We start from the raw sequence: 16,181 nt of genomic DNA, 5'->3' as shown, positions 1-16,181 counted from the left end.
CTCTAGAAGAAGCATTTTTGATTATTATAACTCTTGTTTAAGGTTTTTAATCATTGTGTAGAGGACCCTGAAGGAAGTGGTCCATGCATTGTAGGAGCTGTGGTGCATCAAAACATCCACGTTATACATAATACCATTGTGCTGGTTATGTCTACACACCAGTGGTAAACCCACGTATGAGATTTTAATTGTTGAGCCTGATGGATCTATTTTCAGGGCTGTGAAGTGCAGGGTTTAACAACCCTTTAAAGGTCAGGCTGTAGGATAAAGGGGGCAAATGTAGCTTTCATACAGTACATTGCATGTATGTGTGAATGTATGGCACCATCTACTGTGAGAGACTGAAGACGCCATCATAAATATCATAAATCACAGAATAGTCTTGTAACAGTGTGTGTGTGTGTGTGTGTGTGTGTGTGTGTGTGTGTGTGTGTGTGTGTGTGTGTGTGTGTGTGTGTGTGTGTGTGTGTGTGTGTGTGTGTGTGTGAGGGAGAGAGGAAGCGAGAGAGAGAGAGATTGCCTGTTTATGCATATGGGGATAGACGCTGCCAGGTGAGTGTACCATTTACCATCAAGCCATTGAGTTCAGCAGGCATCTAATAACAAAGCATTTATGGCCCACTTACGCATGCATAGATATAACTGTCAGTAGGCAACAACAGTTTCCTCTTTTTCGTCTCCAGCTATTCCTGCCTCTCTTAAAACACACATCCGGATTGGACCCAAATACTCTAGAATTCTATCATCAGACTCGGGGATGAAATTAAAATCACTCATTTTCTTTCTCCATACAAGGAGCAGATCAATTTCCGGAGACTGGGACGTGATATTTTCCTGCCACTGGGCTTTCTCGTCTTTGGCACAGCACCCTGACTGCCTGTCAGCGGGGGGCCCGGGCCTGACTGCACGCCTCGCCGGAGAACAGTTACTTCTGCCGCGGCGAGTTTATTTGCGCCTCGCTATGAGAATTGCCATCATTTATCCTTCCCCAACACCTCCCAAAAAGAAAGAAATAGACAAGAGGGGAAGCGAGGCAAGAATGAGAAAGGCGAAATTGATTCTTTTTGATACATGCTGCATGGGGGACATTAGGTACCCATCGTTTGACCATCTATTTCATGAAATGAACAGAATAAATTTAGCTTAAAGTAATGTATATAGAGCTTTTGGAGGCCTCTGCTGCTGTTGTTCACATCGAGAGCGAGCTGCTCGCTGCAGCATGCAGAGGTTAACCCGTGTATTATATGCTGCTTTTAAGAGAAATCAATTAATAATGCCTCTGAACAGGAATGATAACTCACTTTAAATGAAACGGTAAGGTGTGTTAAGCCGGTGGCACGTGTGACATGTTGACATTTTACTTCATCCTCAGAATAAACTATATAAAAGGTAGGCCAGAGGGAATTTTGTAATATTAGAGACCTCATCCAATAGACTTTTTCCCCCCTTAATGTTTGTTTTTGCAGGACGTGAGGATGAGCATGACACAATTATTTGCACAAGCAGTCCCACAGGAGGTCACCACAATGCAGAGACTTAACAGAAAGCTCCTCTGTCTCATTTAGATTCTATTAGTTTTATTTTATTATAACCCCTTAGGTATGACAATATTTTAATATGTCAGACACCAATACTATGAGTTTAGTATAGAATGCCTTTAGCTTTGTTTTGTTTTTATTTCATTATGTGATTTATTTGTATGACATGAAAAGGCATTTCCAATTGCATGCCCATCGGTTTCATGTAGGCCTACTGAATGTGTATTATGTCCTTTTATATTATATATCTGTTTGTTGCAATTAAAACTTAGAGATGTCCCAGTCCTGCTTATTGTTTATTTTGGCAGTGGGACTGGTCTTTGTTTGCGCACCTTTCGGCCATCCAATCCGTCCTTTCCCCTTTTGCTAGAGACCCTGCTGCTGCGTCACGGAGCCTGTCAATGCTTAATTAAAACCATACTGAGCAAGAGTATAAATCCAACCCCTCTTTTTACACTCAGTGCATACCGGCATGCACGTCTGAAGCTGTGGACTTTGGTCGAGGGCAATGCATTAGGAGTTCGACAATAGCTGCAAATTACTTTGAAACTTTCAACAGCTGCGAGAATAGTTTGAAGAGACACCACAATGGCTGGACTCAAGGTAAGGCAGCATTTCTTTTCTCTAAAACGACTTCTACTGCGCTGAGACTGCGTATCTAACAAATCCGCTAAGTTTCACAATAGTTTTAGTGTTGACACTATGTGCACGCAATTTGGAAATAGAGAAGGTGTCCATTGATTTTTTATCATACATCTTATACCACATGTGTAAATTTAAACTTTGTATTAGCCATCACAAGTGTAGAAGTAGACCGGCTGACTGAAGGGAGGCGTTGCCTTCGACCAATCAGAGTGCTGCATTCTGCAGCTGCCCAGATGTGGTCAGCGATGCCTCAATAACAGCACGAAACTATTATTTCCAATAGAACCAGCTTGAAAACCTTTTATATCATCATTATAATGAAATGAGTTTTACTCTCATATGTTCTAACCATTACGGCCTCCAAACCGTTTACTCCAGTCCTGCTTTGATTGTGTTAAGTGTAGTTTAGTGGGTTTTTATTTGAGTGGAAACCGTTACTGAAGCATCAATTCAACTCCACCAGTTGACTGACATGTATCCAGCATTTAAGATTGTGATTAGGCTATTATGTCCAAAAAGTGAGAACACTGCAATTGTTTCAGTGTTTTTGTAGATTTCTTTTAAAAGATCATTTGAAGAATAAGCGGAATTTATCTGATATTTGCTATATGATCCATGTGATGTGTGTGGAGTTGTGCGTTTTTGTCACCTTATAACTCAAAATTAAAGTACAAGTTCAACAAAACGAGGAACATGCTGGAGCTTTCAAAATGTTTTAGTACTTATTGAGGCGCCCCAAAAACACATGAACGCGCACATATGGAAACCATCCATGTCCGCCAGCGTGCCTCTTTTGCAAACTAACAATGACTCAGCAAGAATCCTTTACCACTTTCCAAGTTCATGTTTTTCAGTGGTTGGGGAGACATTGAGTGCTGGTGATCAGTGCCAGCAGAAGAGGATAGTGGAATATTAATCATCTCATAACTGAGAAGTAAAAGTGTTGATCAAAATATACTGTGGAGGATGTTAGAGTAATTAGTCTGTTTCTATAACACAATAACACAAAAATAATGGATGACTGCAAGGGGGAGGGGGGGATCTGGCATAACTGCAGTTTGTTTTATCATAGATCTAATGTGAATCAATATGACAACAATTAACAAAAAGACAAGCCTTAATGACAAGCCTTCAAATTTAATTATAACCAGCATGAACACATTTATCCTGCATTACAATGAAGCTGCGTGGTGTATTTTTTATTTTTCACTTTAACTTCCTTTGAATGTTAAATGTTTGTCTGTCTGCCTGTTTCAGTACATGAGTGGCTTTGGCAATGAGTTCTCCTCCGAAGACCCACGCTGTCCTGGATCATTACCTGAGGGACAGGTAGCTCACACAAAAACACACTCAGGGCTCATTTTGGCATTAATTTGATCATTTATTCATTGATTTTGTGCTTAAGTGAATTGCATGAATACTTAATGTGACACCATAGGTGTCAGGAGGGGTTTAACCAACCAAAAGCTGCTGTGACTCCTCCATGTTTTATCGAAAAATATCAAAATCTGATCCCAAGAGGCGCAAAGTAAACTCAACTTTGTAGGCTATTCTCCTCTTCTCATCTATAGACCTTTCATCATTATTAGATAAACCAACCTTATGTAATCAGTGGGCCAATGCCAATACTGTGGTTGCATAAAACATGTATAAAACACACAGCATAACATACTGTCTGAACACTGTCCATTGTATTCCTACAGAACAGTCCTCAGGTGTGTCCCTATGGCCTCTATGCTGAGCAGCTCTCTGGCTCTGCCTTCACCTGCCCTCGACCAGCCAATAAGAGGAGGTATCCATCTCTGTCTGACATGTTCATCAGTTCACATAGTTCAAATGGATTGTAGAGATCTGGAATAACTTAATACTGGTCTGTTTTCTCTCTTCAGCTGGCTCTACCGCATCATCCCCTCTGTCAAACACAAGCCCTTTACGGCAGTGCCATGTGGGAATCTAACCGAGGACTGGAATGAAGCGGAGCCCGATCCAAACCAGGTATATTAATGATGAACAGGAAGAGTCCCTGCCCATCTAGTCTTTGCTTCAGTTTGGTGAAACTGTGATATTTGCTAAAGATTGTAATATAAGATATACTTTTATTGTCCCAGAGGGAAATTCATTGTGGGCAGAAGTGCAGCTTCAAACATTAGCCAAACAAAAGCTTCAAACATCAGCCAAACAAGAAAACAGCAAATTCACTGCTGATCTTGCTCTAGCTTTTGTGAGTAATAAACAAAAAAGGTTCTTAAAAGGCCTATTCCCCCATGTTTTGACAGTCAGACTTAGCTGCGCTCCTCTGTTTCCTGTGTGAACCTGGTTTGATCGGATCTGATTATCAGCCACTGGCGACATAAAAGCCACATAGCTGCTGTCGCATTTAGATCCAAATTGAGCAAAACTCTGACATATAAAGCAGCATTTTTAAAACTAACCAGTACAAAAATCTAATTGTGTTAGAAAATTCTGAATTCATATCAAATCTCATGGCTCAATGTAAATGTTTTATTGAGAAAATATATTTTCAGAGCATTTAATACCATTGCTGTGAAGATTTATTCCTTTAAATCTTCTATAAATGTTACTGTCTCATACTCTCTCATAGCTGCGATGGCTGCCATTTACCATCCCAAAGTCTACAGAGAAGAAAGTGGACTTTGTGGCCGTAAGTTTGACTCTTTCTTCCCCACATCTTGTTGTTTCATTTAAAACTGCAAATTACCATCTGCATCTTGCAGGGTCTGCATACAGTCTGTGGTGCCGGGGATGCCAAATCTCGCAATGGCATTGGCATCCATATGTACACCTGCAACACTTCCATGGTTGACAGGTCAGTATGTATTTATGTGCAGATCTATCCCATCATATAAAAATAGAGGTATTTTCACATATCAATAGGAAAGGGGGGAAAAAAATCATTGGTTACGCTTTCGCTGATCATTTCTGAGCTCTTCAATTTTTTCCCGTTCCAGGTGCTTCAACAACTCAGATGGAGACTTTCTGATTGGTGAGGAAAAGGGCTGTTGATGTTTTCACTGTCGTCTATCACCGGAGCAATGATAGCTCAATCCTCCGTCCTTCTTCTCTCTCAGATTTTCTTTTCTCTGTTGCTCTCTTTGTGTGTTTGTTTTGCTAGTCCCCCAGCAGGGTGAGATCTTGATCACTACAGAGTTTGGGAAGATGATGGTGGAGCCGAACGAGATCTGTGTCATCCAGGTGAGCTCTATGTTTTTCATCTCTCCGGTTCGCACAGAAATCTCTCATTGTGTCCGCCCCCACGCCCCACTTACCATATTTAGAGAGACGTATTTTTGGTACTTTTCCAAAGTGACCCAACAATAAATAACAGTGGAAAGAGGTTTCAGCTAACTCTTGACCACCATGAAAGCACACGTGTGTTTTTTCCAAACACCATTAGTCCATGAACCCAGAAGTCCCCTCACCACCACTTCTCATGTGTTTCCTCCAGCAAGGGATGCGCTTCAGTGTGGACGTGTTTGGAGAAACCAGGGGATACATACTGGAGGTTTATGGAGCCCACTATGAACTCCCTGACTTGGGACCCATAGGTGTGTGTTCGTATAGTGTTTATGAGTGTAGACACGTGTAGTATGTGTTTATTCTTCCTTGAAATCTGCACACTTTGTTTGTTTCTTGCTACATCTTCTTGTCTGAATTCATCCACACCTCCTCTAAAAATGTTCTAAGACTAAAATATGTCACCAAGCCATCGATTTATTGTTATAAAATTTGCTAAACACATCGGGATCAATCATAAATAGCTTTGGTTTATGATTAGTAAGTGCTAATTAGTTAGTTATTGCGAATGCTGACATGTAAAACAAGTGAATACTATAAATGTTAGACTGGTGGATATTGTAAACCTCAATATTATTAGCGCACACACACTAACGTATGCCCTGCCAGAGGCAATAGCATGGCTGTAGCCTATGGGCTTTATCTGAAATCACTTTCTCATTCACTACCCACTATATAATAGACCATCAATAGTTTACTCAATAGACAGCAGTAAATTGAGCTTTTGGACACTTACTAATCATCATCATTTTGTGTCATCAATGGCAGCTGCAGAGTGGCACCATTTTCACATCTATGAAATGTGGTTCATTGCATTGTGGTATTGTTAAACAGTGATGTATACACCATAGACGCTAGGCTTTGTGACTCACTGTGGGGAAGACACTAGACCAGATAGTGTAAAGAAATGGGCACACTACATGTAGTACACTGCACAATGTACAATAATATATAGGGGGTGCTTTGTTGTCGTTTGTAAAAGTGTATTTTTCTTTTGTTGGTTGTGTGTATTGTGTGTTCTGCAGGAGCCAATGGTCTGGCCAACCCAAGAGACTTCCTGTGTCCAGTTGCTTGGTATGAGGATCGCACCGTGGCCACAGGTTACACCGTCATCAACAAGTACCAAGGGAAGCTGTTCGCCTGCCAACAGGTGTGTGGCATTTTAGCCTGTGTGTGTGTGTGTGTGTGTCGTACACTCACACACATACACATACACGGACACTGTATGACAGCGGCCCACGCATATGCCGTAGGCTACCTGCCCTATTACCCTATTTAGGTCTGAATTTGCTTCAGTAAACACCATCGAACCGCAACAATAAGTAACAGGAAACTGTCCAAGTGAAGCATATGATCCATTAGCTGCTCCTACCGATTGAATTGCCATCCCTGATGATTTAATATGGACGCGTTAGCTGTTATCCATTCAGCAGGTTTCCGCCTCGACTCCTTTATGAGTCTTAATCACTCATAATTAGTTAAGGCATTCTGGCGTTACAGACGGTGTACCCGTGAAGCTTTGCTTTGTAGGAAAAACCTTTCACAAGTTAAGCATTAATTTCACCATATTTCACTCGAGGAATGATCCTCCCCCTCCAGAAATGTCCTGTTAGGCGCATAATTGGATCGACACATAATGTCTGACAGGAGGTTTTTTTACTGAGACAGGGAGGAGGTGGGAGGAGAGGTTTGTCAGGGGCTGGGGTTGAGGGGTTGTAACCGTGGAAACCATGTCAAACCACACTGTTATTATTCATCGTAGGAAGTACACAAGGGTAAGATACTGTCTTTTTTGTGGCAAAACAAATACTTTTCATCTCTTGCCACCTCTGCTTGAGCATCTGCCCCTTGTCATGTGCTGGAAGTTCGAGGTGTAAGGAACCTGACATGCTTTTTCCTGGTGTCCATCCCTCCCCGAGCCTGGAGCGTGAGGCTACAGGGGCAAGAAAATAAGGACGCGAGCCTCATCTCAGGGAAGATGCTGCTGCTCCCGTCTGGTCCTGCTGTTTTGTTCCCCTGCAGAGCGCTGAAATTGCTCAAATTAACTTATTATTTGCTTGACTGGGCCAATATGTTTGTGTTTTGTGTGCATGTGTGTGCAAGTGCTCCCTCTCCTCCATTTTTCCCTTTCATTTTAATCGAATGTAGTGGAGTTACCACAGATGAATGTCCAAGAAATTACCTGTGCTGGGTTTCCCAATGGCCTTTTTGTATGGCAGCTACTGTAAATTGGGTGTGTTGCTGGTTGTGTCTGGTGTTTATTGGTTATATGTGTGAATTAACTTATGCACAAGTGTACGTATAAATATGTGTGTGTGAGATTTTTTTGATTTTTTTGGTTTGTGCGTCAGGTGTTCATGTGTGTGCGTGTCGCGTGTGTGTAAGGAGCTTAGAGGTCACTCAGGAGGCAGCTTGAGTTGTAATGAACTGTATTGATTTTAGAGCTCCTGTTGAATGTCTTTTTCGCAGTGACATTATCAGAACAGAGAAACTATATAAAATTGCTGTGGTTTTAACAATCAAGATAAAGAAATATCTCTGCACCCACTGTTACTGCTGCTCCCCCCATAACTGCGCCGCTGCGAGCGTCAAAATGCTCAAAGTTTGGGAAAGTTTGATTGTGAAGCCAATTACCCCATAATACCTGGAGCCTCGTATCACAAAGAACAGGGGGAATGAAAGAGAAGAAAGAATGAAAGAAGTACACCCTTTTTCACAATCAACCCTTTTCATTACGACCAGTTTTTTTCTCTTTATGTCAAGAAGTACTCTCTCTGGGAATTTAAGATTACAAAGACATTATTCATTGTTCCTCTTTCCCTGTGAAAAGCTCAATTTAAAGTCCTTTGTGTTTGTAGCTTGGGTAGACTCGTCTTATTTGTTTTGTTCTGCGCTCTGCACGTAGGATTTTTCTCCATTCAATGTGGTTGCCTGGCACGGGAACTACACACCTTACAAATACAACCTGAAGAACTTCATGGTGATCAACTGTGTGGCGTTCGACCATGCGGTGAGAGTCATGTTTAAGAAACACAGGCACACTCACGGTGCTTTTTCATAATACATATTTCATATCATATTATTTTCTCACTTAATGTCTTGCTACACACTCCAGCTTCAAATGTCCCATATTGTTCTCTGTAGGATCCATCTATCTTCACGGTGCTGACTGCCAAATCCACACGACCCGGTGTGGCTATCGCTGATTTTGTCATCTTCCCTCCACGGTGGGGCGTGGCCGAGAACACCTTCCGTCCACCGTACTATCACCGTAAGACCACCGAAACACACACGCACACACACACACCTTACTTCAACTCCTACAGTGACTTGTCCACAGAAAAAGGAGAAAAAGACTTGAAATTTAATAGAGCGAGGGTTTTGGGATGTGACTTTATTTCAATTATAAGAGTCAAATTCTGCCCAGTGAGGCTAATTTAGTGTGAAACAAATCAGCCATATCCTAACAAGTCTATTTACTCAACCAGTGTCAAGAAGGCAGGTGATAACCATCCACCTGCTGGATGGCTCTCTCCAACTGGGGGCCTAGCACAGAACCTTTTGTCTGTTTTCACCACAGATCTATAAGGCCATCTAGTGGAAGTCAATGCAACAACTTGATCTTTGCACAGTAAACTGCACCCAGCGCAGTGCTGCTGTGTTATAGCTTCTCCTGCTTGTCACTTTAGGTAACTGCATGAGCGAATTCATGGGTCTGATCAAAGGCCACTATGAGGCCAAAGAGGAGGGTTTCCAGCCAGGAGGGGGCAGCCTCCACAGCATGATGACCCCACACGGCCCCGACGCTGAATGCTTCGAGAAGAACAGCACGGCTGACCTACAACCAGAGAGGGTGGCTGAGGGAACCATGGTAAAGATATCTGTTTAATGTATATTTATATTTTCGCTTTCACAGAACACACTGAGAGATTTTTACCTGTTGTGTTTCACTTCCTTCCTCCAGGCTTTTATGTTTGAGTCGTCCTTCAGTATGGCAGTGACCAAGTGGGGTCTTCAGACATGTCAGAGGCTCGATAAGAGCTACTACAAGTGCTGGGAATCTCTGCGCAGCCACTTTAACCCCAACTGGAAGCCCAGCAAAAAGTAAAAAAGGAGAATTGAGTGGGAAGAAATTTTAACCAAGTGCAGTTGTTACCTGAGGATAAAAAGTCCTAATTTCACTTTCTTAAATGTAACTACCAGCTATCCAATTTTAGTGCAACTTGGCTTTCTTTGTATTTTTTGATTAGGTGCGTTGACTGAAAGTACAGAGGGATTGAAGTATGCCAATGAAATTTAGATGTTTATTTTATACAACTATGATTGGAGTTGAACAACAAAAAACAAAACTTGTGCACTTTGCAGTTTGTCCTGTTAGAAATTTAAAAAAGAAAAGAAAAAACAACTAGGCAGCATAAATAGTTTCTGTACATGTGACTGCATGTGTGCAATTTGAGTATCTGACTCACTTTTAACAGTTTGTAGATTAAGGACGTCAGCGCACCTTTGTTTACTGGAAAATTTAATTTTAAAGTGGCTATGTAATTTTTTAAAGAACAACTAACACATTCTCCTTACAAATAAAAAGGCAAACAAGAAATAAATAAACTGAAGATATATACGGTACACAAAAACACTGAGTACACTTCTGTGTACTGCCAATAAAATGTTCAATGATTTAAAACTGTTGTCTTTTTACATCAACTAACCCCTAACCCTCAATTATTTTTAAGTTGAAATGTCAGGTACTTGCTCCTATGTATTGTGAAAAAAACAAACAGGCTACATAGACTTTATATAGACATTATTAGATTTACTATTAATCCTCTTTCTCTGATTTTTTATTTTAGAGGTTATGAGATCATCATGAGTTCATGTTTTCCAAAAATATCTAGCAAAAGGAAACCTTAGTGGTCAATGATGAACACACATTGATCTTTACTTTCTGTGTGTATATTTTTCAATTTGGCAAAGATTTCAGCTTGTGAGCTTATCAGCTACAAACTTGTCACACAGTCAGGTTTACATGCTGCTCCAATATTTGTGTGACCATTATCCTTGTCTGTTGATGCATCAATACAGTGGCATGAAAACATTTCTGTTAATGTGAACAGTTAAAGCAAGAGAAAGATGTTTTTTTTTTCTTCAAAAGGCGTGATGTGAAACCGGAAGCATTCCTTTTCAATATTTTAAGCAATATCAGTTTTTGTTTTTTGTTTGTTTGACAATTTTAAAATGAAAAAGGGAAAGCAACACCCTGCAAAAGAATGGGGTGCCCAAACTTTTTCATGCCACTGTAAATACCATGTGTGCATATTCACTAATATTTAAAACCACGCGGTAGTTTTTGACAATATAATTTTATTCGGTTAATAATAATTACACGCACTGGCATCATCATCTACAACATACAGGGGGGTCTTCATACACAGAAGCTCATGATGACAAACCGAACTTGCGCGGGAGGGTTCCGGCCTTGATCTGCTCCTCCTTCTTATCCTGTAAAAACAGACGACAAAACAGATGATGGGTTAGTTCAGTTTCCATAGCGACAAAGTCATATCACCTTCTGGACATTTTCTCAGCCGCATGTTTTATGAGCAAGTGCTTTTTTGATTTTCAAGCAGTTTTTCTTCCTCCCAGCGGAGAGAGAGGGAGACGAATATGATCGCCCAGCGGTGTGACAATTGCACCAAATTCTTGCTGGAATTTCTATTGGCGACAGTTTAGAGGGTGAATCTCCATGACAATGGGGAGGAAAATGAAAGAAGGCAGCATTTCAAATGAAGCACTTATTTCTAATGTGACTGGAACTGTAACAAAAAAAAGAAAACCAGATCAACTGTGCACCTACGCGGAAATGAGTCCCAAGCCACATTTAAAAAGCTTTTCAGGCGTCTATGAAGCCATTCATGTCCAGGCATGACATTTAAGGTTTATTTTAGACAAAAAATATTCTCATATTCTTGTCATGGTATTATAGTATAAAGTGTATCAGATTAGCTAATAAGACTGATGTCAGTGCTGTAAAATATTAAATTACCCTATTACTATACTCTTCACTGCTTCCTGTCAATAAGATTGTCCCCTAGTTTTGCACCAAGTATAATCAATATTACAGCAGCAGGAAATGGAAGTAAAGCTCCTGTGGTATAATTTAGCTACCAAGAAAAAGGACTCCCACCTCAGCAATACATAGGCATGTTGTCTTTTTCTTTGTGTGTATTACCTTAAAGGGATAGTTCAACATTTTTGGCAAATTGGCCCATTGCCATAACCCCTATAGTTTTAGGTTCGTTACCTTTAATTGTCAGTGCAAGCTATTTTTAGAACAGTGGAGCAGAGCTGTAAGCTGCTCAGAGCTACACTACAGAGGCTAATGGGATTTCTTGGTTGTTTTCGAGGCAAATGCAGAGACTGCTTGCCGAAAAACCGCCCCCGACGGTGACGCGCATCAGCGGTTTTGCATGAATTTACCTTGAAAACAACTCCGTTATTATCTCATAGCGTGGTGAATGTGCAGGTCACAACTTGTCCACAAGAGCGTTTTGGAGTTGTTGGGTAACGAACCTACTCCTAAAACTATAGGGATTATAGCAATGGGCCAATTTGCCAAAAATGTTGAACTATCTCTTAAACAGTCAGTAAGCGGGGAAAATAAGTATTGAACGCGTCATCATTTTTCTAAGAAAATGTATTTCTAATAGAGCTACTGACATGAAATTTTCACCAGACGTCGGCAACAACCCACACAATTAAAAGAAATCCAAATATTTATGTCCATAAATTAAGTAATGTGTATTAAAGTGAAATGACACAGGGAATAAGTATTGAACACATGAAGAAAAGGAGGTAGAAAAAGGAATGGGAAGCCAAGAAAGCAGCTGGAGTCTGTCAGTATTTAGAAAGTCATCTCAGTAATATCAGCTGGTTTAGTCCAGTTGACGCCTATAAAAAGGTTTCTCATCACCAAGGTGTCAGACAAGAGGCGTCTCATGATGGGGAAAAACAAAAAGCTTCTCAAGACCTTCAGAAACTTGTGTTGCAGAACATCCTGATGGCATCGGTTACAGATGTGTCTGAATGCACCGTTTTATCCGTTAATGCCGTTATCCGGAACTAAAAAGAACAACATTTTACCATAAACTGGCCACGACCAGATGCTCCTCACAAGATTTCTGACAGAGTCAAAACTAAGAAAAGTTGTCCAAGAGCCAAGAGTCACTGACAGAGAGCTTTAGACAGACCTGCAATTAGCAGGTAAAGTTATTTTAAAAAAACAACGAGTAATGCATTTAACCGCTATAGCCTCTATGCACGTTCACCATTCAAGTCTATTGATGCGTTCAATATTTATTTTCCCGCTGTAAGATGTGTTGGGGCACGCTGGTTAGCATAACAAGAGTCTATAGTGGTGTTGATGCTCTCCACTGCCAGAGACAGGTCCTGGTGAGTGAAGGACTGAAATTTGATGCTGAACTTGAAAGATTCCCTCTGATATGATAAGTTAAGTTGTCTATGTGGTGGCAGCAAAAACTTATGTTTAACATGATTGAGGAGCCACAAGTGAGTTGTGTCATCAACTTAACAAGGTGATAATTAAGCAAAACATGGTGATTGCATCTCGTCTCATACCCTGTCGGTCTTGAAGACGTAATAGAGGACAAAGAGAGGAACGACTCCAAACATGGCGCCCAGCAGAGACGTCTTGTATGTGGGTTTGAAGTAAGTGAAGGGGTTGGCGCGTGCATACACCCAGCGTGTCAGCGCAGGGTCTTCCTGTAGAGACAAAGGTCATAGGTTACTGATGCTTCTGTTGCTTCACAGTGGAAAAAGTCGAGCCATGCACTTATTTTGCCACATATTCCTACAACAAACAAAAAGCAACAGATTGTCAGAATTATACAAAACTGTTGGGAACTCTTATTGTGTTACTAAAGTAAGTTGATTGTGACAAGTCAAACTTTCTGCTGGGAGACCAGCTTATGCACAGATGTGGGCTACTTTTTTTTTTTTTTTAAACCTGGAAGTAGATAAGGATTTCTCTGTGGGAAAGGGAGTAAATTCATTTGCAGAGTGGAGGAGCTGGAAATGTAGCAAATACAAACAGTCAAACACTTAGCAAAGCCTCATCAGAGGTCCAAACTGTCTCTAAAAGTAAAAATTGTATCTACTTGTGCAACCACTAAATTTGCTGTTTTGTTTGTTACACTCAAACAATCTGGGATCTGACATCACAGCAGGTGTCAGGCCAATGTGTGTGAGGAGGATCATTATGTGAATATTTGCTTTGCACGTCGATTTACGGTATGCACCCCTACATTTTCTGCTTGCGCTCCTAAAATGTTAAATAAGGGGCCACTGTGCTCCCTGGGTACACTGGATGTCAGAGGGAGCAGAGGTCTGGATCAGTGCTTTTCTCAATTGTGTGTAGGCGACGTAGCTGTGGTTGTTCACAATCCTAAATCAACGCGTACACAGTTGTTACGGATGTCATTGCTTGCAAAGGTAAATGAGAGCACACAACCTCGTGTATCAATTTAGAAATGCTGATAAATAAATATAAATCTGGGTTGTGCGACTCTGTGCGTCTCATCAAAGCAGCCCGAGTCTCTTCCAGTACAGGGGTGACATTGCTAGTTAGCAGGCAGCCACTTACAACAAGCTCTTGTCTGTGCGGGTTGTTGAGTTGCGTTTGGTATTGTCTCTTCAGATTGGCTCGTATCGCTGCCCTGGCTTCTTCGGCACGTCTCTGGTCCGGCGAAAGGTTGAAATATTCATTTGGGTCCAACGTTTTTGGCCGAGTGGCCAAGGGCGCCTCTTGGTAGTCCGCCATGTTTGTTTGATGACGGCTGGAGAGCTGCTTCTTCTTCCTTTTGGTTTTATGGCAGTGTGCTTCCCATTTCAGGGAGCAGTACCGCCACCTACTGAGCAGGAGTTTAGGACAGTAAAAAAAAACAAAAAAAAAACATTAAATCCTTCCTAATAATCATGTGTTGCATTAGTTGAAGCAGATGCTTCATGACTTCTTTTTCTTACTGCTTTTGTCCCACTGCAGCCTACTCGGCCTACTCCTCTGATCTCAATTGACTCAAAATCAGTGTGGGATCACAGTAAACTGGCTGCATGAGATACACCCCTTGTTCTTACATTTTACATCTACTTAATATTAATTATTAATTAATTTTTATATGTAAATATGACCATTTTAGCTCAATAGCTTTCAGACCATTTGATCAATTGACTCAAAATCAGTGTGGGATCATAGTCCATTGGCTGCATGAAATAGGCTACACCTCTTGTTTTTACATTTTACATAATTTATTTTTCATTTTTATATAAATATTGGCATTTTAGATGAATAGCTTTCATGTCATGTGATCAACTGACCCCAAATCAGTGTGGGGGCATGTGTGGGGGTCATCAACTGGCTGCATGATATACACCTCTTGTTTTTACATTTTACATCTCTAAATTTTATTTTATTGTTTTATTACTATTTTAGATGTAAATATTAGCACAAAAAAGGGGGGAAATGAGAAAAATAACCCTCTTTTCTGGATGTGAGAGCAGCTGCTGGGGGCGAACGAGAACTGATGAAATCTCGCGTTGAACGTCCGAATCGTCACCATGGCAACACTAAACTTTCTTTCGCCGGACGTGTCGATTGAAAACAATGAGCGCAACTAATAAAACTGAGGGAAAAGAGGACGCGAGTGCTCTCAATGACAGCGGAGATGACTTTAAATATGAAGAAGTACACCTGGAAGAAGACGACTGGAGTCTGACGGAGGAGGAAGAAGACTTGGACGCGACAATAAAAGCGATCAAACAGCGGGCAGAGGCCAGCGCTCAGGCGTCTCTCCGGTCCAAAAGCACCAGCACACACCACCAGCCTCCTGAAGCCGTGGATGACTTTCTACGCAACTTTCTCATCCACATGGACATGATGCAAACACTGGACTGTTTCCAGACGGAGTGGAGCGAGATGGTGCAGAAGGGACTGGTGGTGGTGGATGCGGAGAAGGGGGTCGGCGTGGTACCGGACGTGTACACCGACATCCAGCGCTTGGAGCGGGAGCTGAGGAGCGCCAGGCGGGAGAGGGAGGAGTACATCCGGGCGGTGTCTGCTGCGGAGGAGATCCTGCAGAGGGTCCAGAGAGCCAGAGACTTCCACCGGCGGCAGCACAAGCGTGTGGTCCAGGAGAAAAGCAGGCTGATCGAGGAGATGAGAAAGCTCAAGGTTCAGTGTAACAACTACGAGCCCACGGTGAAGCGGATGAATGAAAAATACCAAGCGGTTTTGAAGCAGACCGTGCTGGTGACTCTGGAGAGAGACAAGGCGTTACAGAGGGTGAACCTGAACCACAGGTCAGATCAGCACATCAGCAACAACAAGATCAGTGGGGATGAAGGTGGACAACCATAAATAAAAAGAGTGGAGAGCCAAGTGTCAAAGGGACAACATGTGCAGTGTGCCGCCAATGAAGGCCACTGTTTGTTGAAATAAATACTGTCAGTGTTTGTTACACAGTTCACAGTGAATTTGTATTCCATTATAAGTCATTGTCAATGTCAATCTCAACTTTATTTATGAAGCACATTTTATATGACGAGCATAAATGTGCTTCAGGATAAAAGCAAGATGGCCATAGGCTACCTATATAAAGTGCATATTAAAGC

General features: G+C 41.5%; 2 protein-coding genes across 2 annotated transcripts; one reads left to right on the top strand and one right to left on the bottom strand.

The window, feature by feature from the left end:
* Positions 1 to 1,921: 1,921 nt before the first annotated feature.
* Positions 1,922 to 10,182, top strand: hgd (homogentisate 1,2-dioxygenase). Its single transcript, XM_083995976.1, has 14 exons — positions 1,922 to 2,141; positions 3,441 to 3,512; positions 3,887 to 3,975; positions 4,073 to 4,178; positions 4,786 to 4,845; positions 4,919 to 5,010; positions 5,153 to 5,187; positions 5,317 to 5,396; positions 5,650 to 5,749; positions 6,524 to 6,648; positions 8,404 to 8,508; positions 8,643 to 8,769; positions 9,188 to 9,369; positions 9,463 to 10,182. The coding sequence occupies exons 1-14, from the start codon at positions 2,127 to 2,129 to the stop codon at positions 9,604 to 9,606; spliced, it is 1,332 nt and encodes a 443-aa protein (XP_083852102.1). The 5' UTR covers positions 1,922 to 2,126; the 3' UTR covers positions 9,607 to 10,182.
* A 657-nt stretch (positions 10,183 to 10,839) lies between these two features.
* ndufb4 (NADH:ubiquinone oxidoreductase subunit B4) lies at positions 10,840 to 14,369 on the bottom strand. The gene is made up of 3 exons (XM_083995744.1): positions 14,158 to 14,369; positions 13,134 to 13,277; positions 10,840 to 10,997 (listed from the first exon to the last, which is right to left on the bottom strand). The coding sequence occupies exons 1-3, from the start codon at positions 14,332 to 14,334 to the stop codon at positions 10,935 to 10,937; spliced, it is 384 nt and encodes a 127-aa protein (XP_083851870.1). The 5' UTR covers positions 14,335 to 14,369; the 3' UTR covers positions 10,840 to 10,934.
* Between the last annotated feature and the right edge of the window lie 1,812 nt (positions 14,370 to 16,181).

The sequence above is a fragment of the Trachurus trachurus genome (genome assembly GCF_905171665.1).
Source record: "Trachurus trachurus genome assembly, chromosome: 20".
NCBI lineage: Eukaryota > Metazoa > Chordata > Actinopteri > Carangiformes > Carangidae > Trachurus > Trachurus trachurus.
The sequence above is the reverse complement of the archived record's forward strand: the minus strand, read 5'-3'. Positions and strand labels throughout refer to the sequence as shown.

Bases quoted from the DNA above. Each gene is read 5' to 3' on its own strand.
- hgd (XM_083995976.1), top strand. The intron at 3,513-3,886 runs GTAGCTCACACA...GTATTCCTACAG, and splicing joins GATCATTACCTGAGGGACAG to AACAGTCCTCAGGTGTGTCC. The intron at 9,370-9,462 runs GTAAAGATATCT...TCCTTCCTCCAG, and splicing joins GGGTGGCTGAGGGAACCATG to GCTTTTATGTTTGAGTCGTC.
- ndufb4 (XM_083995744.1), bottom strand. From the start codon at position 14,334: ATGGCGGACTACCAAGAGGCGCCCTTGGCCACTCGGCCAAAAACGTTG. The intron at 13,278-14,157 runs GTAAGTGGCTGC...TTGTCTCTACAG, and splicing joins CGCACAGACAAGAGCTTGTT to GAAGACCCTGCGCTGACACG. The intron at 10,998-13,133 runs GTATGAGACGAG...CTGTTTTTACAG, and splicing joins ACGTCTTCAAGACCGACAGG to GATAAGAAGGAGGAGCAGAT.